This window comes from Perognathus longimembris, chromosome 1 (genome assembly GCF_023159225.1).
Source record: "Perognathus longimembris pacificus isolate PPM17 chromosome 1, ASM2315922v1, whole genome shotgun sequence".
Taxonomy (NCBI): Eukaryota; Metazoa; Chordata; class Mammalia; order Rodentia; family Heteromyidae; genus Perognathus; species Perognathus longimembris.
In genome coordinates, this window is record NC_063161.1 from 46,996,303 (window position 1) to 47,021,521 (window position 25,219).

The 25,219-nt window shown below is 39.3% G+C and overlaps 1 protein-coding gene across 3 annotated transcripts in view; it reads left to right on the plus strand.

Annotated features, from left to right (window-relative positions):
- Tespa1 (thymocyte expressed, positive selection associated 1) overlaps positions 1-24,569 on the plus strand; it is a 32,997-nt gene extending 8,428 nt beyond the window's left edge. The window contains exons 5-10 of one of the 3 annotated variants that reach the window (XM_048362637.1): positions 880-916; positions 1,392-1,490; positions 3,160-3,368; positions 4,076-4,860; positions 5,938-6,031; positions 23,835-24,569. In XM_048362637.1, the coding sequence (XP_048218594.1) occupies positions 880-916; positions 1,392-1,490; positions 3,160-3,368; positions 4,076-4,860; positions 5,938-6,031; positions 23,835-24,040 (1,430 nt within the window). In that variant the 3' untranslated portion in view covers positions 24,041-24,569. The remainder of the gene's footprint in view (positions 1-879; positions 917-1,391; positions 1,491-3,159; positions 3,369-4,075; positions 4,861-5,937; positions 6,032-23,834) is intronic. The other 2 variants (XM_048362656.1, XM_048362646.1) reach the window with 2 other exon arrangements.
- The last annotated feature ends 650 nt before the right edge of the window (positions 24,570-25,219 follow it).

Below are 25,219 nucleotides of genomic sequence, written 5' to 3' on the forward strand. Positions count from 1 at the left end.
CTACTGGTCCATTGTTTGTTTTCCCTTGGCCCCTTGGAAAATGATGTAAAAATCACCATAACACTTGCTGCTCAGATATTTAAGAGACTTTTTTCTCTATAAGAATTCCAAAGACGTCTGATAACTGAATTTAAGAGGTAGCCTGGCCAAAGGATAGGGGCTCAAATAAAAGATAGGACACAGCCATCCACCAGTGTCTCCTGGTACCTATAGAGACCCAGATGGCAGAACAGGAACCTGAGCCTGAAGAGCTATATAACTCCTCTCCTCAAGACATAAGGGCTCTTGGCCAGATATCATGGATCAAAATTTCAGAAGCTTCAAGCCTGAGTATTCTCTTCTGGGCTATGGTAGCTAAATCTTGAGACTTCACTAAGAACCTATCATTGTAACTACTTGGAAGGGGAAGCTCATGAGAATCATAATTGAAGGCCAGGACAGGCCAAAAGTGAGTCTCTATCTCAATCAATAAATGATTGGATTCAGTGTTGTAGGCCTGTTACCCTAACTCTGCAAATATGTTGGGTTTATTGTGGTCTAACTTGATCCAGGCACAAATGTGGCTTTATTAAAAGCAAATAATGGAAACCAAAAGTATGGGGGTATGGCTCCAGGGATGCAACAAACACCTACCTGGCAAGCATAAGGGTTTACATTTCAACCCCAATACTGCCAAAAAAAAAAAAAAAAAAAAAAAAAGGAAAAAGAAACAAATAATAGAACCAGAATCGAAATAATTCATCTATCATATAGTAATGGTAAAGGAAGATAGTAGAGCTTTTTCATTCTCTCTCTCTCTCTCTCTCTTGAAGTTCAGGAAGCCACATAGGTGGATTTTCCCCCTTCTAACTTGTTCTTTGCATTTCTCTTCTTATCTAGCCACACTGCTAGATGCCAATGGCAAGCTCTTCTCCAGGTAAGTATCAGGGGCAGCCATGATATCTTCTTAAGAAATAGTGAGCTAGAGGGGCTGGGGATATGGCCTAGTGGCAAGAGTGCTTGCCTCGTATACATGAGGCCCTGGGTTCAATTCCCCAGCACCACATATACAGAAAGTAGCACTGTGGCTCAAGTGGCAGAGTGCTAGCCTTGAGCAAAAAGAAGCCAGGGACAGTGCTCAGGCCCTGAGTCCAAGCCCCAGGACTGGCCAAAAAAGAAAAGAAAAGAAATAGTGAGCTAGAGGAGGTGTGAAAGTCAGAGAGGTTAAGAACAAAGAGCTACTGATTCAGAGCCGGGGGCGGGGGGGGGGGGGGGTTGTAAGACACAATGAAAACATTGGCTATGTTTCATAGTGACCAGCTGAGGGTGTATATGCTCAGTGAGGGGAGTTTGAAGCCACAGTGATAAGATTGGTTACAAAATTCACATGACATCAGCTTTGATCTCTGCAGGAATTTTCTCCAGACAGCAAGGCCTGGCCAGCTACTTAATCTGGGCTGTAGTCTGGCTTCCAGCAGCATGACCAGTGGGACTAACAAGACTAATTCAAGGTAGGTACTAAGTCTATTAGGGCTTGGAAGGATAGAGAAGAATGACACAGAGGATAACAGAACCAACAGCTATCACCCACTATTTTTTCTGGAATACATTATGAAAGCCTTTATATACTGTCAATGCATATGAGAAAAATCTGACCATACATGTGTAAAGAGTGCTAGGGTATATGGAATAATCCTCTCCTCAGGGCTGGATGCTGTATGTAAAATATGGGTGTCTCTTCAGCTGAATCTTATACTGAAGGAACAGTAAAGAGTATGCCACAGTGCCCTGGGGCACAGGGATGTTCTCCTAAAAATAGAACTAGATAGAATTATGTTAAATGAAGTAAGTCAGGCCCAAAGTTTTCCCTTACACCTAAGAGCTACATTTACCTTACAAACTCATAAGAAAATACATTGGGTGATATGCAAGTGCATACAAACAAAAAACTGAAATACAGTAGATTCAAGGGAGATCTCAAATAGTGTAAATCCTTAGAAAGCCAAAATCAAAGTTCAGCAAAAGCAAACACCAGGAAGAGTGTTCTCAAAAATCAAGGGAAAAGGCATAGATGAATGAAGAAAAGAAGGTGGGGGGGGGGGGAATGTATATTCAACAAAATTAAGAAGGAGTGAAGGAGGGATGGGTGAGAATGTTGAAAGGAGTGACATTGATCAAGATATATGTATTCATAAACTGCTTTGTTAAATGGCAACTCCTTTGTACAACTACTTGAAGATAACAAAAAAACATTAAGTAGAGCTCTCAAAATCAGGTTTTGAACAAACCCATTTGTTCGGAAAGATCAAACAGATGAAAGGAGAGAAAGAAGGCAGAGTCTTCAACTAATCAGAACAGACTTTCATCATGGCTGCCGTGGGATTCCACATATCACTGAGCAGAGCTAGAGAAACAAAAAGCTGGGAACATAGGGAGTTGAGGGTTTAAATATGAGAGTTCTCTGGAATGTTTTTGTAGTTGTAGAAGATAGTCCTGCTTGGGGATTATTGTGCAAGCTGTCTTGTTTGGGCTTTAGGGTGTCCCCTGATTCAGACATGCCTGAATTTTCAGCTAAGGTCTTGGTGAAGTTTACCTGAGAATCAAGAGGGGTCTTTGGGGGAGGGTGGTCAGTGGGCCATGGGAGCAACATGGAACTGTGAGAACACAGCAGATTCACATCTTTTGGGACCCTGCAGGGAGTTAACAGACTGAGGGGCGTGGTGATCTTTTCTGGCTCCTCCCTGCTGATATGGAGATTCCCATCACTGTTGATGAATGTTTACCTTTGGAATGAAGTCTGCTTAATTCCTGATTGTCTCACACCACTCCCATGGCAAGTTGAATGGGAAGTTGCAAAACACTTGCCAAAAGCCAGCTCTAATACAGCATCCCAAGTGGAGAACTGCTTTTTAAAAAATTTTCTGAAAGGATTTTGTATCTACTTAACTTTATTTTCATCCACTACATGTAGCTCTAAGCACTGTACTAACGTTTTATGGAGGTCTATAGCCAGATACAGAATGTGCTTCCCATGCTTCAGTCAGAATTCAAGTGCGGAGTAGTGAAAACTTTTCTCAAAGTCATACTAAAAGGTAGGGTTATTGTATGTTTTGGACTTACAGTCTGAAAGCATCTCATATTTACGCTCAATCCTGTCCTCCCCTACCCCCATCCTTTTAGCATCTCTGAGATTCTGGACCAGGTAGAAGAAGATGCAGAAGATGTCCTCTTCAGTCTTGGCTTTGGCCAAGAGGACCACAAAGACACATGTCGGATCTCTGCAAGATTTTTTATCAACCCCTCCCAGGCCAAAGGCATCAATTTCCAGCTCTTTCTGAAGTCCCAGGTGCAGAGGATTGAGATGGAGGACCCCTGCCTCATGCTGGCCAGTGAGTGTTACCAAAGTGCCCAGCTCCACTTCTCCACCAAACTCTCCATTCCCAACAGGGCTCAGTGTCTTCAAAATCTACTTTTTCTTGAATAGCTTCATTAAACCCTTTGTCTCTTCTGTTTCCACTAAAAATAGAGGAGTCTTTCACCTATTTCTTTCTCTTGAACAAATAGTCTAAGCCAGGTCCAGGTACATCATACCTGCAATCCTAGCTACCCAGGAGGCTGAGATCTGAGGACCATGGTTCACAGCCAGCCGGGGCAGGAAAGCCTATGAGACTCATATCTACAATTAACCACCAAAAAACTGGAAGTGGATCTGTAGCTCAAAGTGGTAGAGTGTTGGCCTTGAGCCTGAGTGGCTCAAGGATAGTGCCCAAACCCTGAGTTCAATCCATATGACCAACAAAAACAGCAAAAATTTTTAAAAATCCTCAGACCATCATTGTACCTTTTAGGCCTTCCTGCATCTGAATCAAAGCAGCACAATATCTTTACATATCATTTATTTCCTAGTGGAGACATCTAGTGAGCATAAGGAGTCAAGAAAGATAAGAAAGGGACCATGGATGTCTGAAATCTAAACAGGACAAAGAAGCAGCTTGTCTCTAGAATCAGAGCTCTGGGAGGGTTTTTGCAGGGAGACATTTAAAGAGGTAATTTTCTGATTATTCCTTGAATCACCATGTTCAATGTTTATACCCAGGCAGGTTTAAGCAGGTGCAAACACTGGCTGTCACTGCAGATGCCTTCTTCTGTCTCTATTCCTATGTATCTAAGACACCTATCCAGAAGTTTACACCATCACACATGTTCTGGAACTATAACCCCACCAATGTGCCATCCATCAAGATTCTGACCCCAGAGCCTGAACCCCACTCACCTAGAGAACGCCTCCGGAAAGCTATCTCCAAAATGTGCCTATATACAGGTTCCAGAGGCCGGCTGTTGTTACATTGCAACACCCCGAAAAGGAACAGCTTGGGCCAAGTGGTGTGGGAAGTGATAGACAAAGTGAGAGGAGAGAAACTAGTCCTCCAGAAAGGACCTGGCTTTGAAAAAGGCCCAGGGGATGATCCCGTACCCTCCATTGGAGATACAAAACTTCCTGCTTCCTCCTTTCCGTTACTCCTCTGCCTGACAGAGGAACAGCAAGGAACCCTGGCAATACCACAAATTCTGCATTGTAAGACTGAGCCATCCTGCTGGGCACAGTCTCTAAACAAAACGGAGCCACCATGCAGCCCAAACCCTGCACAGCTAGAAAAAGAACTGTGTGGTCTACAGGAAAGCCATTCAGACAAGAATAAGACTTTCTGGAAAAGAAAGAGCCAAACGAGAAAATGCCTATTTCCAAAGAGCCCTCTGGACCGGAAAGTGGAGCCATTGGATCTCTCCAACATCCAGCAGAGGTGGAAGCAGATCCCAAACAGGCCAGAAATGTACCAACATGTAACCCAACAGTCCCAGGACACTTTTGACACTGAAGAGGTGAGTGGATTGGATGGAAGGAGAGGCTGGTAGAGACAAGCTCCTCCTCCATATTCTTGTGCAGATGATGCAGGAGAAAGGCTTCAAGAGCAAAGGAGATCCAGGTGTCCAGTTTGGGCCAGATATATCACTTCTTGAAGTAAATTCAGAAACTTTTGGAAGTATGTTAATGCAAAAGAGAAAGAGAAATGACTCTGGTCTCTTCAGAGTGTTCAGACTTCAAAGCCACTTTTGTAATTCTTATCTGATCTGATCTCCACTGAAGGTTTTGATGAACACACCTGCCCTTAACATTGACAGGTAGTCTTCATAAATGTACAAATGCAGGTTACCTATGCATTAAACACTATGAAAAACACTATACTCTCTTCAGCCTTAGCAAATATGTAGCCATTATGATTCAGAAGTCCAGATTCATATGGAAATTTTATTCTTAGGGCTCTTGTGCAAGAAAACAGAAATAAGCAGAACTTCTCCTTAGCCTCTTATCTATCCCCTCTCATCTTATGATTATACATCTTCTACACCATAGGAATCTTACATACCTAGCCTGCCTATCCAATATTACAATACTTTATGTATATAAATGGCCATCCATTGGTCTCACTTAGGCCTAGAGATTACCTGCCTCCCCTTCACGGAGAGGTCAGCCTTTGAGAGAACAGATGCCAATGCAGTTTCCTACATCCAACTCAGGTCCATTTGACCCACTGATTTAGAGGTAACCAGTGCAAGTTCTAGAAGTAGTACAGGATTTAAATGAACACATCGTTTACATTCACCTGTGTGAACCATCTGAAGTTTGGCAGTCCTCTTACCTGGTCTGAAGATGGTGCTGCCATTAACTATCAGGGTACCTTGGAAGAACTCTCAGCTTTGGCTACACAGAAACATCTGTGGTTATTTGCAACATAATTCACAGATATGTCTCATTGGATGTAGAATTGCACCTCAGCTTCTAACTCCCTCCTCATTACTGGGTCCCTGACATGCAGAAGAGGCCAAATTTCTCAAACACACCCAGATTTCCTCCCCTATATGGGCTCTGACTGAGGGATGTTGGGATCTTCATTACAGGGGCAAAGGAACAATGAAGAGGAGGAGAACTGTTGCCCTGGCAAACCCAGACAGCCCTGCTTTGACCAGAATTACCTCGGCAAAGACTCACAAAGTAAGTGGGTCCATGTCTTGAAGTTGGCTGCATATTTTACTCTCCTGGGGAAATTTTTTTTAAAAGTGTATATCCCTTTTTGTCTTTCTTTCCTGTGGTTTTACCCCTGATATCACTGCAAGTGATTTTGGTACCCTGGATTTTGTATGTATGTGTCTTGGAACTAGGGAAGGGAAAGAGAATACCAAAATCAAGAGACAAAAGATAAAAAGGCAAACCAATGCAACATCAATACTTAAAAACTATGTGGTGTAAACACAACTCATAGGGGGGAAGGGAAGTGGGGAGGTGGGAGGCGGGGGGGAAATGAGGGAGGAGGTAACAAGTTGGATAAGAAATGTACTCATTGCCTTACGTATGAAACTGTATCCCCTCTATACATCACTTTAACAATAAGGAAATGAAAAACAAGTATATACCCATGATGAAAAAAATCCGATATCCAATAATTCCATATATATATGGAATATGTATATAATATGAAATACATATTTATGGAAATATTTCTCTAAATCAGTGGTACTCAGACCTTAGAAAAGATCTGAAGTTCTTTAAAATTCTTGTTAAAAAAAGTGGTTGGGCCCTGACTCAGAGTTTCAAATTTAGTAGGCCTGGACTAGACATGAGAATGTGCATTTAATTCATTTTATTGGGTATTGGGTTTTGAGTTCAGGGCATTTTCTTGTTAAACAGGTGCTCTATTACTTGAGCCAGACTCCAAGTGCTATATTTTCTGAACCAGACCTATTTTAGATAGGGCTTCATATTCTGCCAGTGTCTGGCCTTGGCCTGCATTCCACTTACTGATGCCCTCACTGTAGCTGGGATTCCAGGTGCACACCACCACCTGAAATAATCAATAACAATTCTATCAGACCTTTATGTTATATAGTTCACTTGAGAGCTCAAATCTGAGGAATATACTTTTTTTGCCAGTCCCTGGGGCTTGGAATCAGGGCCAGAGCAATGGCCCTGGATTCTTTTTGCTCAAAGCTAGCACTCTACCACTTGAGCCACAGCAACATTTCTGGCTTTTTCTATATATGTGGTCCTGAGGATTCGAACCCAGGCCTTCATGCATGTAAGGCAAGAACTCTACCACTGGAACATATTCCCAGCCCTCACCTTTGAACAGTTGTCTGACAAGAAATTCATTAAACAAAGTAACTCTCCTCTGCTTTTAATTACTTCTAGGACCACAAAAGCAATGGTATCAGGGACTTTTTTCCCAGAACAGCAAGAATTGAAATCTTTCCTTAATCAAGTAAACACATCTTGTTTAGTAAATATGTTCTTATCTCTTCATTTGGGGGATCTTAGTAGTCTCTACTGTACTTCCTAAATTTGACCTTTCTTTATTGGTTAATACTCTAAAATCACCAAAACACACAAAGACCTTTCCTTCTAGTTCTTTTCATTCTAAATCTCTGTTATTTTTATCTTAATTATTTCTTTTCTTTTACTCATTCTGCTACCCTGGGTAGACAGATAGTATCTCTACACTTAGTGACTCACAAGAGAAGTAAGTATCAGAAGATGATCATATGTTATTGGTAGTTTAGAAAGTTGAAGATGTTGAACTTGGGGCTGGGAATATGACCTAGTGGCAAGAGTGCTTGCCTTGTATACATGAAGCCCTGGGTTCGATTCCTTAGCACCACATATATAGAAAATGGCCAAAAGTGGTGCTGTGGCTCAAGTGACAGAGTGCTAGCCTTGAGCAAAAAGAAGCCTAAGGCTCTGAGTTCAAGCCCCAGGACTGGCCAAAAAAGAAAAAAAAAAGATGTTGAACTAGGCATGGTGCTATGCATCTATAACTCAAGTTACCCAGGAATCTGAGGCAAGTGGGTTAGAGGTTTGAAGTCAGCCTGTGGTACATAGAAGTATCCTGTCAAGAAAAGAGAGAGACAGAGAGAAAGAGAGAGAGAGGCAGAGAAACAAAGGAAGGAAAGAAGGAAGGAAAGATGGAAGGAAGGAAGGAAGGAAGGAAGGAAGGAAGGAAGGAAGGAAGGAAGGAAGGATTAAAATAGATCTAATTTCTCAGGGCAAGCCATTGTCTCCCAAACTAAAGAAACTTGATAGAAGAGTATAGAGATTCACTACTTATCAGAGCTAAAACCTCCTAGAACCAGTGCTAAAGTAGAAAAACCTTCACCATAACTAATAAATTGCTGGAGGCTTCATGTTGTCTGTTGTGAGAGACAGAGCTTTTGTGATCCTCAGATCTCAGCTTCCTGAATAGCCAGGATAACAAGCGTGAGGCACCAGTTCCTAGCCAAGTACTACCTTTCAACATCATGTTAGAAGTGCTAATTAATGCACAAAGACAAGAAAAGAATATGTAAACTATATATTAGGAAAGCAGAAATAATTTTTTGTTTAGTATAATCTTTAATGTATATATTTTAGCTTGTACTTTCTGCATTTAATTTTTTGTAATCAACAATTTAATCCCCCTTTTTTTCTTTTTCTCAAATTTTTATTATCAAACTGATGTACAGAGAGGTTACAGTTTCATACATTAGGCATTGGATATATTACTTGTACTGTTTGTTACCTCGTCCCTCATACCCACCCTCCCACCTCCCCCTTTCCCTTTCCCCCCATGAGGTGTTCAGTTCACTTACACCAAACAGTTTTGCAAGTATTGTTTTTGTAGTTGTTTGTCTTTTTTTACCCTGTGTCTCTCAATTTTGGCATTCCCTTTCAATTTCCTAGTTCTAATGCCAGTATACATGGTTTCCAATATACTCAGATAAGATTACAGAGATAGTGTAGGTACAACCACAGGAAGGTGATACAAGAACATCACCAATAATAGAAGTTACAGATACACATGGGACGTTGAAAGTAGTTACAACTGTGATATAACAATCGTTTCCATAACATGGAGTTCATTTCACTTAGCATCATCTTATGTGATCATAAGGGTATAAGCTATTGGGCTCTTGAGATCCTCTGCTGTAACTTGCCTAAACCTGTACTAATTATTCCCAATAAGGGAGACCATAGAGTCCATGTTTCTTTGGGTCTGGCTCACTTCACTTAGTAAAAATTTTTCCAAGTCCTTCCATTTCCTTACAAATGGGGCAATGTCATTCTTTCTGATAGCAACATAAAATTCCATTGTGTATATGTACCACATTTTCCTGATCCATTCGTCTACTGAGGGGCATCTGGGTTGGTTCCAGATTCTAGCTATGACAAATTGTGCTGCAATGAACATTGTTGTGCTGGTGGCTTTACTGTGATTTTGTTTGTGGTCTTTTGGATAGATACCCAAAAGTGGGGCTGCTGGGTCATAGGGGAATTCTATATTTAGCCTTCTGAGGAATCTCCATACTGCTTGCCAGAGTGACTGAACCAGTTTACATTCCCACCAACAATGAAGTAGGGTTCCCTTTTGGGCACATCCCCTCCAACAATTGTTATTGTTAGTTTTGTTGATATATGACATTCTTACTGGGGTGAGTTGGAATCTCAATGTTGGTTTGATTTGCATTTCTATTATGGCCAGTGATGTAGAGTGCTTTTTCATATGTCTCTTGGCCACTCTGATTTCCTCATCAGAGAAGTCTCTTTGTAAGTCTTTAGCCCACTTTTTGAGGAGGCTATCGGTTCTTTGCGGTTTTGTTTTGGAGGAAGGTAATTTTTTCAGTTCTGCACATATTTTAGATATGAGGCCTTTGTCCGTTGTATGGCCGGTAAAGATCTTCTCCCAGCTTGTGGGCTTTCTGTTTATCTTGCAAGCTATGTCCTTTGCCCTGCAGAAGCTCTGCAGTTTGATGCAGTCCCATTTGTCCAAACTTTCTTTGATTTGTAGCCTTTTGGGGTCTTTGGTAAGGAAGTTCTGTCCTGCGCCAAGGAGCCGAAGTGTTTCTGCTACTCCTTCCTTTAGAGTTTTCAGGGTGTCTGTTTTGATTTCGAGGTCTTTAATCCATTTGGAATTGATTTTGGTGCAGGGTGATAAATAAGGATCTAGTTTTAGTTTCTTGCATGTGTTGAACCAGGTTTTCCAGCACCATTTGTTAAAGAGGCTATCTTTCTTCCAAACTATTGTTTTAGCTCCTTTATCAAAGATTAAGTAGGCATAGTTCTGTGGGTTCATTTCTGGGTTTTCAATTCTGTTCCATTGGTCTTCAGGTCTGTTCCGGTGCCAATACCAAGCTGTTTTTATTACTATAGCTTTATAATACAGCTTGAAGTAGGGTATTGTAATTCCTCCAGCACTGTTCTTTCTGCTTAGGATTGTTTTTGCTATTCTTGGTCTTTTATTGTTCCATATGAATTTCTGGATTGCTTCCTCTATTTCATTAAAAAATGGTGTTGGGATATTAGTGGGTATTGCATTGAATTTGTAGATAGCCTTTGGCAATATTGCCATTTTGATTATATTAATCCTCCCAATCCAGGAGAATGGGAGGTTTTTCCATTTCCTTTGTTCTGACTTAATTTAGTTTTTTCAAGCTTTTAAAGTTCTCATCAAAGAGGTCTTTCACGTCTTTGGTTAAGGTTATTCCCAGGTATTTTATGTTTTTGGTGGCTATTGCCAAAGGAGTTGCTTTCCTGATTTCTGCCTTGGTCTTCAGGTCGTTAGCATAGAGAAAGGCCGTTGATTTTTGAAGTTTTATTTTCTATCCTGCAACTTTGCCAAGATTTTGGATCAGCTCTAGAAGCTGGGGGGTAGAGTCTATGGGATTCTTTAGGTATAGGATCATGACAACTGTGAAGAGAGAAAATATAACTTCATCTTTTCTTATTTGGATCCCCTTTATATTTTCTTCTTGCCTAATTGCTCTGGCTAGAAATTCTAGTACTATGTTGAAGAGCAGGGGAGACAGTGGACATCCCTGCCTTTTTCCTGATTTTAAAGGGAATGGCTTTAGTTTTTCCCCATTTAGAGTTATGCTTGCTGTTGGTTTGTCATAAACTGCCTTGATTATATTCAGGAATGTTCCCTGGAATCCCAGTTTTTCCAGCGCTTTTAGCATAAATGGGTGCTGGATTTGTAGAATGCTTTTTCCGCACCCAGAGATAAAAACCATGTGTTTCTTTACCTTGCTCTGGTTGATGTAGTGGATTACATTAATTGACTTGCGTATATTAAACTAACTTTGCATCCTTGGGATGAATCTGCTTTGATCGTGGTGTATGATTTTTTTGATGACCTGTTGAAGTCGATTGGCCAGAATTTTGTTGAGAATTTTTGCGTCTATGTTCATGAGGGAAATCGGTCTATAGTCTTCTTTCCGTGATGAGTCCCTGCCTGGTTTTGGGATGAGGGTTATGCTGGCTTCATAGAATGTGTCTGGTAGTGAACATTCTCTTTCAAGAGAACTCTTTGAAGAGTTTAAGAAGTTTTGGTGTGAGTTCTGTTTTGAAGGCCTTGTAGAATTCTGCAGTGAATCTGTCTGGACCTGGGCTTTTCTTGGATGGGAGATCATTTATTGCCATTTCTATTTCAATACTGGATATGGGTCTGTTTAGAAGTTTGAAATCTTCATGGTTAAGTTTGGGGATATGAATTTTTTCTAGGAAATCATCCATTTCTTCCAAGTTCTCAAATTTGTTGGCATAAAGGTTTGCAAAATAGTCCCTTATTATTTTCTGAATTTCGGTTATTTCTGTGGTGATATTACCTGTTTCTTCTCTTATCTTGTTTATTTGAGTGTGCTGCCTTCGTTTTTTTGTCAGGTTTCCTAGAGGTCTGTCTATCTTGTTGATTTTTTCAAAGAACCAACTCCTTGTTTTGTTGATTCTTTCGATGGTTTTTTTCATCTCTAATTGATTTAATTCTGATTTGATTTTAATTATTTGCTTCCGTCTATTGACTTGGGGTTTGGCTTGCTGTTCTCTCTCCAGAAAATTAAGGTGCTTCCTTAAATTACTGAATTGCTGTTTCTCCAGTTTGTTGGTGTGTGCTTTCAGAGATATAAATTTTCCTCTGAGTACTGCCTTTGCTGTGTTCCAAAGGAGCTGGTACTTTGTGTCCTCATCTTGGTTGAGTTCCATAAACATTTGAATTTCCGTTTTAATTTCTTCAATGACCCTCTGATGGTTCAGCAGTGTGTTGTTTAGTCTCCATGAGTTGTAGGATTCTCTGTGGTGGCTGTTTGAGTTGAGTTCTAATTTTATTCCATTGTGGTCTGAGAGAATGCAGGGAATGGTTTTGATACTTCTGATTTTGTACAGATTTTCTTTGTGCCTTAAGATGTGATCTATTTTGGAGAATGTTCCATGTGCTTCGGTGAAGAATGTGTATTCTGTCCTTGCTGGGTCGAATATTCTTTAGATGTCCATTAAGTCTAGTTGGTCTATGCAGTTATTTAGTTCTGTGGTTTCTTTGTTCAGTTATTGGCTTGTTGATCTGTCCAGAGGTGATAATGGAGTGTTAAAGTCCCCAACTATCAATTTGTTTGGGTCTATGAGTGTTTTTAGAGTCAGTAATGTTTGTTTGATGAAGTTGGGTGCTCCTGCATTTGGTGTGTAGATATTTAGGATGGTTATATCTTCCTGTGGGAGAAATCCCTTTACTAGTATGTAGTAACCTTCTTTGTCTCTTCTTACCTTTTTTAATTTGATGTCAATTTTGTTTGATACTAGGATTGCAACTCCAGCCTGCTTATGGGGGCCATTTGCTTTATAGATTTGATTCCAGCCTTTCACTTTTAGAAGATGCTTACTTTTGCTGGATAGATGTGTCTCTTGGAGGCAGCAGAAAGATGGATCTTGATTTTTGATCCAACTTATGAGCCTATGTCATTTCATTGGAGAATTAAGTCCATTAAGGTTGAGAGGTAGGATTGAGAGATGATTGTTTGTTCCTTTCATTGTCACTATCTTGTTAAAAGCTGAGTCTCCCTATTTCTTGTTCTGATGTTTACTGTTTAGGGTTCATTTCTCTGTCTGTATTTTTGCAAAGCTGGTTTGGTGGAGATATATTGTTTCAGTTTTTCCTTACTATGGAAGACTTTTATTTGACCTTCAGCTATGAATGAGAGTTTAGCTGCGTACACTATTCTTGTTTGGTAGTCATTTTTATTTAGTGTTTGGTATACCTCATTCCAGGCTCTCCTTGCTTTCATGGTCTCTGCTGAGAAGTCTGGGGGAATTCTGATTGCTTTTCCTTTATGTGTGATTGTTTTCTTCTCCCTAACAGCGTTAAGGGTTCTTTCCTTGTACTCTACTGATCCTGTTTTGATCACTATGTGTCAGTGAGATGTTTATTCTGGTCTGGTCAGTTTGGGGTTCCAAGTGCTTCTTGTATCTGTATAGGCCTTTTCTTCTGGATATTTGGGAAGTTCTCAGCTAATATTCTGTTAAATAGGTTGCCTATCCCATTAACTTCTTTCTCCAAGTTTTCCTTAATACCTATTACTCTTAAATTGGGCTTTCTGATCGTGTCTTGAATCTCCTGTAGTGATCTGTTTTGTTGATTGGACTGGATTTGCATTGTTTTTTGATCTTTCTCCATAGATTCTAGGGAATTTTCAGCTCCTGAGATTTGATCCTCTGCTTCAGTTAGTCGGGACTGTAGGCTAGCTACTTGATTTCGAATCTCTTTTCCTTCTGACTGGTCTTTCCTGATGATTTCCATGTCATTTCTTAGGTCCTGTATGGACTTCTTTACTTCATTAACTTCATTACTTTGGTTTTGAGTGTTGTCTCTCAAATCTTTAAGCTGGGTAGCTATCTTTTCATTTGACTCTTTTTTTTTAAGTTTTTATTATCAAACTGATGTACAGAGAGGTTACAGTTTCATACGTTAGACATTGGATACATTTCTTGTACTGTTTGTTACCTTGTCCCTCTCATTTGACTCTTGACGTTCATTTATCTTGCTATTTGTGGATGCCATGAAATTCTGCATTAATTTTTGTTTTGCCTCCTCATGCTCTAGAATAGTTGACTGAAGAGATTCAAACTTTTCATTTATCATGTTTATCAGTAGACTTTGTAGAGCATTTTGGGGGTTCTCTTCTCTGTCTTTGATTGACTGCTCTGCTTCATGCTTGTTTTGAGTGGGGGATAAGACTTTATTGTTTGCCATCTTTCTTGTGTTCCTTCTGCTCGTTTGGATTGGGAATGCCAGCCTACCAGCACCTGTGAGCACCGTTTAAGACCCAAAGCAGACCTTACCAAACACTGTTGTGTAAATCTTAGAAGTTCACAGTTATGTGAACAGTTATGTGTATTTACACATACCTTTTATACTTGTGTATAAAATTAATTTTGGTGTTCCTAAAGAATGCAGTTTCAATATAACAACCAATCCTGAGCCCTGTATTCAGTAGTTACTTATTTATTGTTACAAACCTATGAGCAATTCTTATTCTTATATTAAGTTCCTTTTGGACTGGCTTTCTCTCTGAACCCCTTTGTTTCACTCTAATTAAGCGGGTTACCCTCTGTCCAATAACCAGGAATCAATGGGATCTGGAGGACCTAGTAGTAAGTCAGGAGGGTAAGTTAGATGTAATAAAGGAACTAGAGTAAAATGTATGGGGGGGGGTGATGATTTGGGTTTAGTTTCAGTGACGTGGAAATGCGGAGGAGAGTAGAGTCAGTAGAAAGAACAAGGTTAAAATGATAAGACAGTGGAGAGTTAGCAGTAAAGAATGGAGATGTTATTCATGGGAAAGTAATTTTTTTTTTGCCAGTCCTGGGTCTTGGACTCAGGGCCTGAGCACTGTCCCTGGCTTCTTTTTGCTCAAGGCTAGCACTCTGCCACTTGAGTCACAGCGCCACTTCTGGCCATTTTCTGTATATGTGGTGCTGGGGAATCGAACCCAGGGCTTCAAGTATACGAGGCAAGCGCTCTTGCCACTAGGCCATATCCCCAGCCCCGGGAAAGTAATTTTTAAAGAAGGAGAGTACATAGCTAGAAATAAAGAGAGAATACTGGAAGACAGATGCACATAACCGAGAAAAGTTATTTAAAAAAAATAAACTAAAAAGGAAAACAAAAACCAGAAAAAGAAAAAAGAAAAAACAAAAAAGATCAACAACAACAACAACACACAAAAAAAATGATAGAACCAACAAGTGAAAATGGGAGACCACAACAAACCAATGATGTTTCAGAAATGAAAACATAAGGGAAAAAAATTTAAAATGAAAGCTTAAAAAACTTTTGAGAGAAAACAAACAAACAACAAAAAAAAGTCTTCCTTGTTTGGGTGGGCTTTCTACAGTCTCTGGTTTCCTTGTGATGGTCTGCAGTCTATTCTGCCACTTGGCTGGTTTGACGTGCCTTCAGTTTGCAGGGGTGGATCTGTTCTGACCCTCCTCCCCTGTTGGTGCAATCCTGGGTCTCTGTGATTCCCACAGCTTGCAGGTAAGACTTGGGCATGCTCTGTAGGTGGGGACGCAAGTGTTCTTGGCTGTTGTGGCTCCTTCTGTCTGCTGTGGGGCCTCTGCCTTTAACGCCTGGCTTTGAATAGGCTGAGGACTCAGCAGGGTGGGGCATCTCTGGCCTGGTTTACTGGGTTGAGAGTCTCTTGCCTTGGGGAGTTTCCTCCCTCCTGGGAAGGGAGGCTTTCTGGGCAGAGCTGGGTATGGAATTCAGCTCTTTTTCAGGCTGGGAATTGGGCTTCTAGATGGGACCATTTATCTGTCTCAGGAAGTTTTTTCTCCCATTTGGCTGATCTGTGCTGCCGATAGCTGCTCGCTATTTTTGCTGTGCCTTCTGCACTGTTGGAGAGAGCTCAGCTAGGGCGCTGTTGCTCTTCCATCATCTTCCAGGATTCTCCCAGAAATAAATTTGTCTATGTACAAATCTATGTATAAACAGGAAAAAAACCTGATAGTATTAATTATTCATGAGTGCAGGCTACAAAAATTAATATACTAAAGTCAATTGTTTCTTATATATCAGCAATATATAGGTGGAATTTGAAAATTGAACTCGTTATTACATCAGTACATACTTTCAAGTGATATAAGTAAGAGTGTAATGAAATATTGATATGATCTAGGTGAGGAATATTAATATAAAACAAATCAAAGAAGTACTAAAAATGCAGAAATAGTCTATGCTAAAGCAAAGATTCAATGTTAGTTCTTTCCAAATCATTTACAAATTCAGTGTAATTCCAATGGTAACCCCAGCAAATCATGGTGTATATGGCAATAAGGATCAATCACATTTGAAAACTCACCAATGTATTGACATCATCCAAGCTTGCCTTTATATTATATTTGGCAAGTTTTAAAGTCTTGCATTTCATACTTACATGTGGAATCCACTCGGAGTTAATTTTTTATAATGAGTGTAGACTGTATACCGATTTTTTTTCTGCCTATGTTATCCAGTAATTTAGTATTCATTGAAAAGACTATTTTCTATAGTAGCCTTTGCTCCTATGTCAGAATTCATATGTATGTTTCTGAGCTTTTGATCTTTTTCCTGTTGATTTTCTATTTTGTTAACAAATCTACCTTGTCTGGGTCACTATCATATGTTTGAGTCAGGTCAGTCCTCCAACTTTGTTCTTGTGCAAAGTGGCTGTTCTTGATCTTTGGCCTCTCCACACCAATGCTATTATCTACTTGTTGTGTTAGGGAAGGAAAAAGACAAGCAGAAGATGGGAGAAAGTATTTGTCAAACAAGCTTTCCATGGTTGGCCACTGTCAAAAACACACAAAGAATTCTTTAAAGTCACCAATAAGAACACAAACAGCTTGATTCAAAAACTGGATAGCAATCTTCACAGACATCTCCTAAAAGATAAACAGATGGCACATAAGGATGTGGCAACACTCTTTACATTATATGCCATCTGGGAAATGCAAATTAAAATAACAAGAAAAAGCCCTTTACATCTGATATAATGGCCAAAATCTGGAGCAATTTTAGCACTAGCTGAGCTGCTAGGGAGGATGTGAAAAAATAGGAACTCTCATTCCTGGTGGAAATATGAAATAGTACAGTCACTCTGGAAGACAATTTGTGAAAGAATATGTGAAGGAAGCATAATACTGAAATAGCAATAATAGTTTTGCAAGTGGCACTGCATTTTACAAAAAGACATCTTAGACACAAAATAAGTCAAAGCCAGTAATCCCTACTGCTTAGGAAGCTGGGTTTCATGATAGTGCTTCAAAGCCAGCCAGTGCAAGAAAGTCAGTTAGACTCTTATCTTCAACTAACCACCAACAAACAAACAAAAACCAGTAGATCTGTGGCTCAAGTGGTAGAGCACTAGCCTTGAGTAAAAGAAGATCAAGGACAGTGGTCAGGCCCTGAGCTCAAGCCCTAGGACTGGTGTGCATACACACACACACACACACACACACACACACACATCAGTAGTTCTCAATTTGCAAAAAGTTTTTTTAAAGTGATCATTTCCTGGGATCCTTCCCAGGATTCTGCTTCTTCTGAAACTTTCACTTACTACAGAACCAACACTCAAAATGCAATCCCTGAAAAAAAGCAATTTTCTGAGCTGATTGGTCCTTTGCTTTGCTTATTGAGCTTAAGATTCATTTGTGATGCTTCATTTGGCTCGTGGTTGGATTGGAAGCTTTAAGGTAGCCTCAGCCATCCCAGGGATAGTGGTGCATACCTGTAATCCCGGCATTCAAGAGGCAAGGGACAGGAATCAAGAGTTCCAGGCCAGGGGACCTGCCCATGAAGACCAAGTCTCAGACACCTATGTGTCTGTAATCTTGATACTAAGCATCAGGTGGGTGTTTATCCATGTGTGATTCTTCAGTGCTCTGGCTGTCTTCCTTACATATAAATTCAGCATAAACATGAGATGCAATGATGCTTTGAAAAGTTATACAAGAGTCCCTCTTTTATATAGCATTGATCATGGTCAATAGCAGAACTAATGTAAATTCAAAAGGATGGAAAACCAGCTCTGCTTTTTATTCATGAGGCAAAGTGTCAGCGTTCAAAAGTATGTGGTTGTTGTGGTCATTTTTATAAATGGTCTATGACAGAAAATAAGAAAATCAGATTCAACCATAGGGCTTTATGCTGCATGCACTGGAGATTCCTGGAGAGTAAATCCCTATTCTTAAACTCACCCAAACTCCAGCATGGAATACAGAAAAAGAAATCAACTCATAAACTCACTGTGTTTAAGTAGAAACGGGCAATGTATCATCCACCTACAACTAAGTTGCCTTGCCAAGAGTTTGATTTGTGCTAAAACACAAAGGTTTGCTTTGCTGTTATTTTCCAGCAGATGTCAGCCTTATGCAAAACAAAAATGCCAGGGATCCAGGCCCTGTAGAATTGGTAATCATGGTTTTCAGGGCTATCCATGGTTTCCAGCAGTGATCAGAGCATCACTGCTTCTACTAAACTTGTTCATCCTTTGTACACACTTTAACTCAAGTTTATTACCTCAAAATGCTAGGATAACTTGTGAGGGAGTGATACAGAGTTATATATTTCAAGTAAATTATTAGATTTTATTTGCTGGCAAGGTGTTGGGATTTCACCTCAGCAAGAAGATTCTAGAGTATACAACTCCCCACATTTTAGTGTGTTTGCACTCAAAATTTATCTTTTCAATGATAGAATAAGAAGATTAATTTTCTTTGGGTTTTCTTATATGAAATATAAAATAATTATAAAATTTACCAAAGATTTCTGGATTCAACTAAGTACAGTGACTTTAGAAACAAAATACCCTTAGTTCTTTTAGGTGGGATAAGTATTTTGTAGACCACCCTTCTAGATGTCTTGTTTTACATCCCCTTTGGCTGAATCATTGAGTATAGAGGCTCTCAACCAGTTCCCTTGTTCTGCACATTTAACTATCTTTTCAAAAACTTATACATTAATTTTCTCAATCCAGCCCTCTATTATCTTTGAAGCAATCACAAGAGATTGAGCTAGTTATGGAAACAGCTCAGTGCTGACAAGATGGACACCTGTCTGACAAATGCAGAGTAGGGAAATTTACTCACCACCATGAAAGGCAGGGCTAGGTGAGATAGTTCCTCAGACATACTGAAGAAGTCTCATGTATGCTTCTTCAAGTCTGTAGTTATCTCCCAGAAAGCAATGATTCCCCTAGATAGTGCTGCAACAAGCACCAGGCATTAATCTACTGCACTCTGTCACCAGTAGAAAAGAGGTTATGAAGTAGTAGCAATATTGCACTGCCCACTTAGTTCAACTGGATGGTCTTATGCATTACTCAGATACATTGGTGAGTAGGATCACCTGATGTAGGCAAAGGTTTGTAAAGTTTCCATTTAAAATTAGGTACTCTTCACATAGGGTCTTTGACCTTGGTCACAGAATAAAAGCTTCTGGACAAATCATATGGTAAGAAACTTTGGTGGAGCTTTATTGAGTAAAAGTATAAGCAGGGAAGTAGACAGATACACAGACAAGCAGATAGAGGGCACACTTTAACAGAAAGTGTGTGTGTGTTTCCTCAAAGTTGTATGTTCACAACTCTGGCTGTCAGGGATATTTATATGGTAAATATACTTCAAAGTTATACAACATAGGTGTTTTATCTTTGCTCCTGGTGTTACCCTTGAGTTCCAGAATGTTCTGGGCATTTCTTCCAGATAAGAATACATCCTGCCATAAACCAGATGCTTACCTTTGAGATAAGGAAGGTATCTTGTGGTCTCCCTTAGAAGCAAAGATAGTGCTTCTGGTTATATTTTAAATTTAGTTTTATTGTCAAGGTGATGTACAGAAGGCTTACAGGTGCATATGTAAGGTAGTGAGTACATTTCATGTGAACATTGTTACCTCCTCTTTTGTTTTTCTCCCACTTTCTTTTCCTCCTTTCCTCTCCCCAAGTTGTGAAGTTCATTTCCAACATATTGTCTTGTGAGTATAGCTGTTGTATTGGTCCTTTGTCTCACCATTTTGTTGTTCCCCTCCCCTTGTATATGTGCTTGTGTTTTTAACTACATTGTTTCTGAGTTGCCTTCACCAGGCTTCATTTTCCCAACTTATCCTCCCTCAAATTGGACTTTCAGCCTTACTTAGTTTGCCATCCCCAATCTCCAGAGATTTCATCTTCAAAGGAGATTTCTTTTATCAAATTCATCTATATAATGCACCTGAAATTAGAATCAGGATACCTTTTCTGTTAAAAGAAGACCTGATTCTCAAGCCAGTAGCTTTCCTTCCTACCAGCTTTCTTTCTCATTTAATCTCTGCAAGTAGAAAGGCCAAGTTCCTGGGAATAGATGACTCTCATCATTCTTAATAATTTCCAGAAGATTTCAAGGTCACAGTTGTGCAGTCCTGTGACTAAAATGTAAAGCAGTTGGCCTCTGTCACATTAAGAGGCAGAGCCACGGAAAAAGTTTTGTTTGTATTGTTCCACTTGACTATACCGTCAATATGCCAGAGGCCATGGGAGGAAAGAAAAAGGAATTAGGTAAGAAGTCTGATCAAGGCCCAAGAGAAATAAGGAAGCTAATCTTCAATATCCCCTACTGTAGATAAACCCAAAGCACTTTTTGTACTTGGTAAATTTATGTGAACTAGTTACTTATAGCCTCTTTTTAGATGCAATGCTTTACCATAATGTGACATAACAAATAAATATTATGTGTCAGACACTATCCTTAACACTCAGAGAATTTTAAAAATCATTTAATCCTTGTGATATAAATTTTTTGTTGTCACTCATTTGATAGATGGTTATAAGAGACAGTTATTTTTATTCCAAAGTGAATTCTGAGGAGGATCTGTCATATAGAAGTGTAGGGAGAAATTAGGAAGGCATGAGTATTTTATACCCTGATTGCCATTCTTACCAAGGTGGTTTTGCTTTTGAGGAGAAATAAAGTTAAAAACAAAATCTCCTGACACTTTGAAAAAGTCTTTCTACAAAGATGTTATAAAAACGTTTATTTTAATTAATGATGAAAATAAGGACACTATGTGAATCATATAAAATCTCTGAAAGAACTTGCCAAAGAAAGAAAACCTGGGAAGAAACTTTATCCTTTCAAACACAATGAAGCAAAAATAACACATTACATACATATTGTATATAATAACAAAACTTCAAATAAGAAGAATTGACCGCATCATTTGTTACACGTCATTCATATAAGATCTGTATGACTATTATGGTGGAATTCTATGTTAGCTGACTAGCTTATGTCAAATGAAAAAAGAGTTTTCCTATCTTTTTAGATGAGAAGTGATTTCCTGGAAATAGGATCTCACCCTCCCTTAAAGACTGAGAGATGGAAGAGCTATTCTTTTTCTTTTTTTCTTTTTTTTTTTTTGGAGGGGGCACCTGGATGGAGGAGGAGCTATTCTTACTGATTACATTCCAAGGATCTGATCCCCAAACTGTTGACCTTCTTGATTTTTTTTAAACCAGTTCTGGTGTTTGAATTCAGGGCTTCAAGCTTCCTTGGCTTGTGTTAGACCACTTGAGTCATGCCTCCAGCTCACTTTTTGCTGTGATGTCTTGAAACCAAAATCATCCAGATCCTGAATATCCAGTATTATGGGTCTGTGTCCATTTTTTAAATTAAAAATTGTTTATTTGTTTTTTTTTCATTTTTTGCTCATAAGTTGAAGTTCTTTATGTATTTTGGAGTATTTATGTCTCTGTAACTACTCTCACATGGAAATGACAAGCAGATATCTCAGAAGGAGCCCAGTATCACTAATCAACAGAAAAAAGTGTGAATCAAACTTACAATGAAATATCATACTTTTCAGGGTAGCTATTATTTAAAAATAAAGAATGACCAAGATATAGATTTACTCAGGAGATATAAAATGGTGCAGCTACTATGGTAAATAATTGTATTTTCCATAACAAAATTAGTCCTTCTATAGGACTTAGTAATCCCATTGAGTATTAAAAAAAATTGAAATAAGAATCTCAATAAGATTGTAGTGCTCTTTTGTTCATTCCAGCACTATTCACAAAATGGGAAAGCTCTCCATGTGGATAGATGGATGAATAAAGAAATGAGGCATATATAAAATAAAAATGATAGTGTGAGATCACTACAGGACTTAGATGATCTGTGAAGCACTTTGGAGGGCTTAACCATGAAGCAGTATGCCATGCTTTACCTGACATTAGAGAAAAAGAAAAATGATAGGTGGAAATACAATTTATCTGGTCATCTGAAGAAAAAGACAAAGACATTTCTGCCCATTTTTTTTCTCTTTTTCTGGAGTAATGTTTAGAAATTTTCACTGAACATGTGAACACAGGATTTGAGGAACAGAGGAAAGTTTTGAGATTAACTGTTCTGGAGAATAGCAAGGGAAATATTTATTTATAGAAATATGTATTGGTAGTGGCATAAGTGACTGAAATTCAGCATAAGGTGTGGAACATGGATTATACGTTCTTTTGTGATTATTCTCCATCAATATTTAAATATATATATGAATATAAAATTTAGCTACAAAAGAATATATTTTATGACTAAAAGAAATTGTTATAATTATTGGGGAGTAAGGGGTTAACTCTCCAGGAACCTTGCCTCTGGTGAGAAGGCCAGAAATCTTTTTTTTCTTTATTGTCAAAGTGTGATACAGAGGGGTTACAGATTCATATGAAAGGCAGTGAGTACATTTCTTGTTCTACTTGTTACCTCCTCCTTCGTTTCCCCCCTTCCCCCTCCCCCTTTCCCTCTTCCCCCAAGAGTTGTGCAGTTGGTTTGCACCAAATAGTTTCTATGTGTTGCTTTTTGAATGGTTTGTCTTTTTGTTCTTTGTCTCTCTATTTTGGTATTCCCTCTCTCTTCCCCAGTTCTATTACCCGTATAGACAATATCCAGGGTACTCGGATGTAATACAGTGGTAGCGAGGGTACAGCCACAGGAAGGGACTACAAGAGAAACAAAACTAAACAAACTACTCAGTCAAACAAACAGACAAGGAAAAAGAGAAAAAAAGTAGTACGAGTTCACATGGCATGTTGAGAATAATTACAACAGTGGTATAACTCTTGTTTCTGTAACATGGAGTTCATTTCACTTGGCATCTTCTTATGTGGTCATAAGAAGGGTGTAGCTATCGGGGTCTTTTGTTCTTCTACCATGACTAGCCTATTCCTATGCTAGCTATTACCTATGAGGGACACCATTGTGTTTATGTTTCTTTGGGTCTGGGTCACTTTACTTAGTATGATTTTTTCCAAGTGCTTCCATTTTCTTACGAATGGGGCAGTGTCATTCCTTCTGATGGAGGCATAGAATTCCATTGTGTATATGTACCACATTTTCCTGATCCACTTGTCTCCTGAGGGGCATCTAGGTTGGTTCCATGTTTTAGCAATGACAAAATCTTAAGCCACATGGCTCTTGTTTGGCTGCTGTTGCTGCTGCTGCTGCTGCAAACATTAACTATTTCTTTCTTAATACATTTTTGGGATGCTAGGCATGGGACTAAGGTCCTTGGGCATGCTAATTATGTGGATTACCATTAAGCCTCATCTGAGCCTGAACTCTTATTTATCATAGAGGACACATTTCCCCAAGTGAAGTATAAAAATTTCTACCAAAGCCAGGTGCCAGTGGCTCATGCCTGCAATCCTAGCTATTCAGGAGGCTGAGATCTGAGAATCATGATTTGTAGCCAGCCCAGACAGGAAAGTCTGTGAGATTCTTATCTCAAACTAACCAACCAGAAAATCATAAATGGTGCTTGGGCTCAAAGTGGTAGAACACTAGTCTTGAGTGAAAACACTCAGGGACAGTACCCAGGCCCTGAGTTGAAGCCAGCCCCACAACCAACAACAACAACAAAATTTCTACTATGTTCAGTTCTCAAAGAAAGTCTCAAAAATGAATCATGTGTTTCTTTTAATTCCCATTTCAGGCCTTCTAAATGGACACCATAACATATATCCTAAGAAGAATGGCTTCCCAGAAGTTCCTACTTCCCATCTCTGGCAAGAAGTTGTACATTCCTTCCCATCCAGCTCCTACTCCTTGGCACTCCAAACTCCTGAGTGCACTAGGAGACCCACAGCATGGTATATCAAGAAGAAGACCAGACCAAGAGAGTTGGATTCTGCATCCTGATGCTGGCATGAGCTACAAGCACAAGGAAAGACCTATGCACATCACTTCATTTCCAAGCAACCTGTTTAATCTACCAGGTAGGTATTAACTACGTGATGTGGAAAAACTGGACAAGGAGTTAAATTTCTCTCAAACTTCACCATGGCTGAAGACAGCAGATTCAAAGATGATTGTATTTGGGGAATAAAGGTGGCTACTGGAATGTTCTCAAAGGCCTCAAGATAACAGAGGAAGGAGAAACCTCACTTCAAAAATCTCAGTGAATTCTACCCAGGATTTCCCTCTGGACTTCTTGTCACCTTTATGCACCCCGAATTAAGTTCCAGAAAATCTTCCATAGCACCACAGTTGGATCCAAGATGGACTGGGAGATTTTCGTTTCAGTTCTGTGCTGTCTAGGCTCCTCCTTTAAAGTATGACTCAGACTACTCAAGAATTTGTATTTCCATATAGAAATATAGAGGTTGGCCTCAGAGTCCTTCCTCTTAGCCTATGCAAAAATCAAAATAAAAAATGCATGATATTTTCTGCTGGCAGAAAAACAATAAATATGTATTTTCTTCATGGCAAAATCTTTTCCTTTTTTCTTTTCTTAAGAGACAGATTCTCCCTATGTAGCTCCTACTTCCGTGGAATTCACTATGTAACCTGGCTAGACTCAAGCTCTGGATCCTTTTACCTTTATCTCTTAAGTACATGGATGGCAGGTGTGAATCATCATGCCTGTATCTTGGTATAATTTTTCAAAATTATCTTAAGTGGTTTTACAAGGTGTTGCCACTTAACAAAGCAGTTGAAGAGTACAGTCTATCCTGATCAATATCACCTTACTAGCATGATTTTTAAAATTTTTATTGTGATTATAAAGGTGATGTATAGAGGGGTTATAGTTACATAAGTCAGGTAAAGAGCACATTTCTTTTTGGACAATGTCATCCCTCTCCTAGCTGTCTCTCCCAGTATTTCCCTCCCATCCTCACCTTCAAGTTGTATAGTTCACGTTCAACCTAGTGTCCAGTGAGTATCATTGCTGCATTTGTTCACCCTTTGACCTTCCATTTCTGTGCATTTGGTATGATTTTAAAGGCAACTAACTGGTAATTAGCTATTGGTTCCTTGGAGAAAATATGTTTTGTCTGAATACAAGACTTGAACACTTTCAGCAGAATATGGCATACA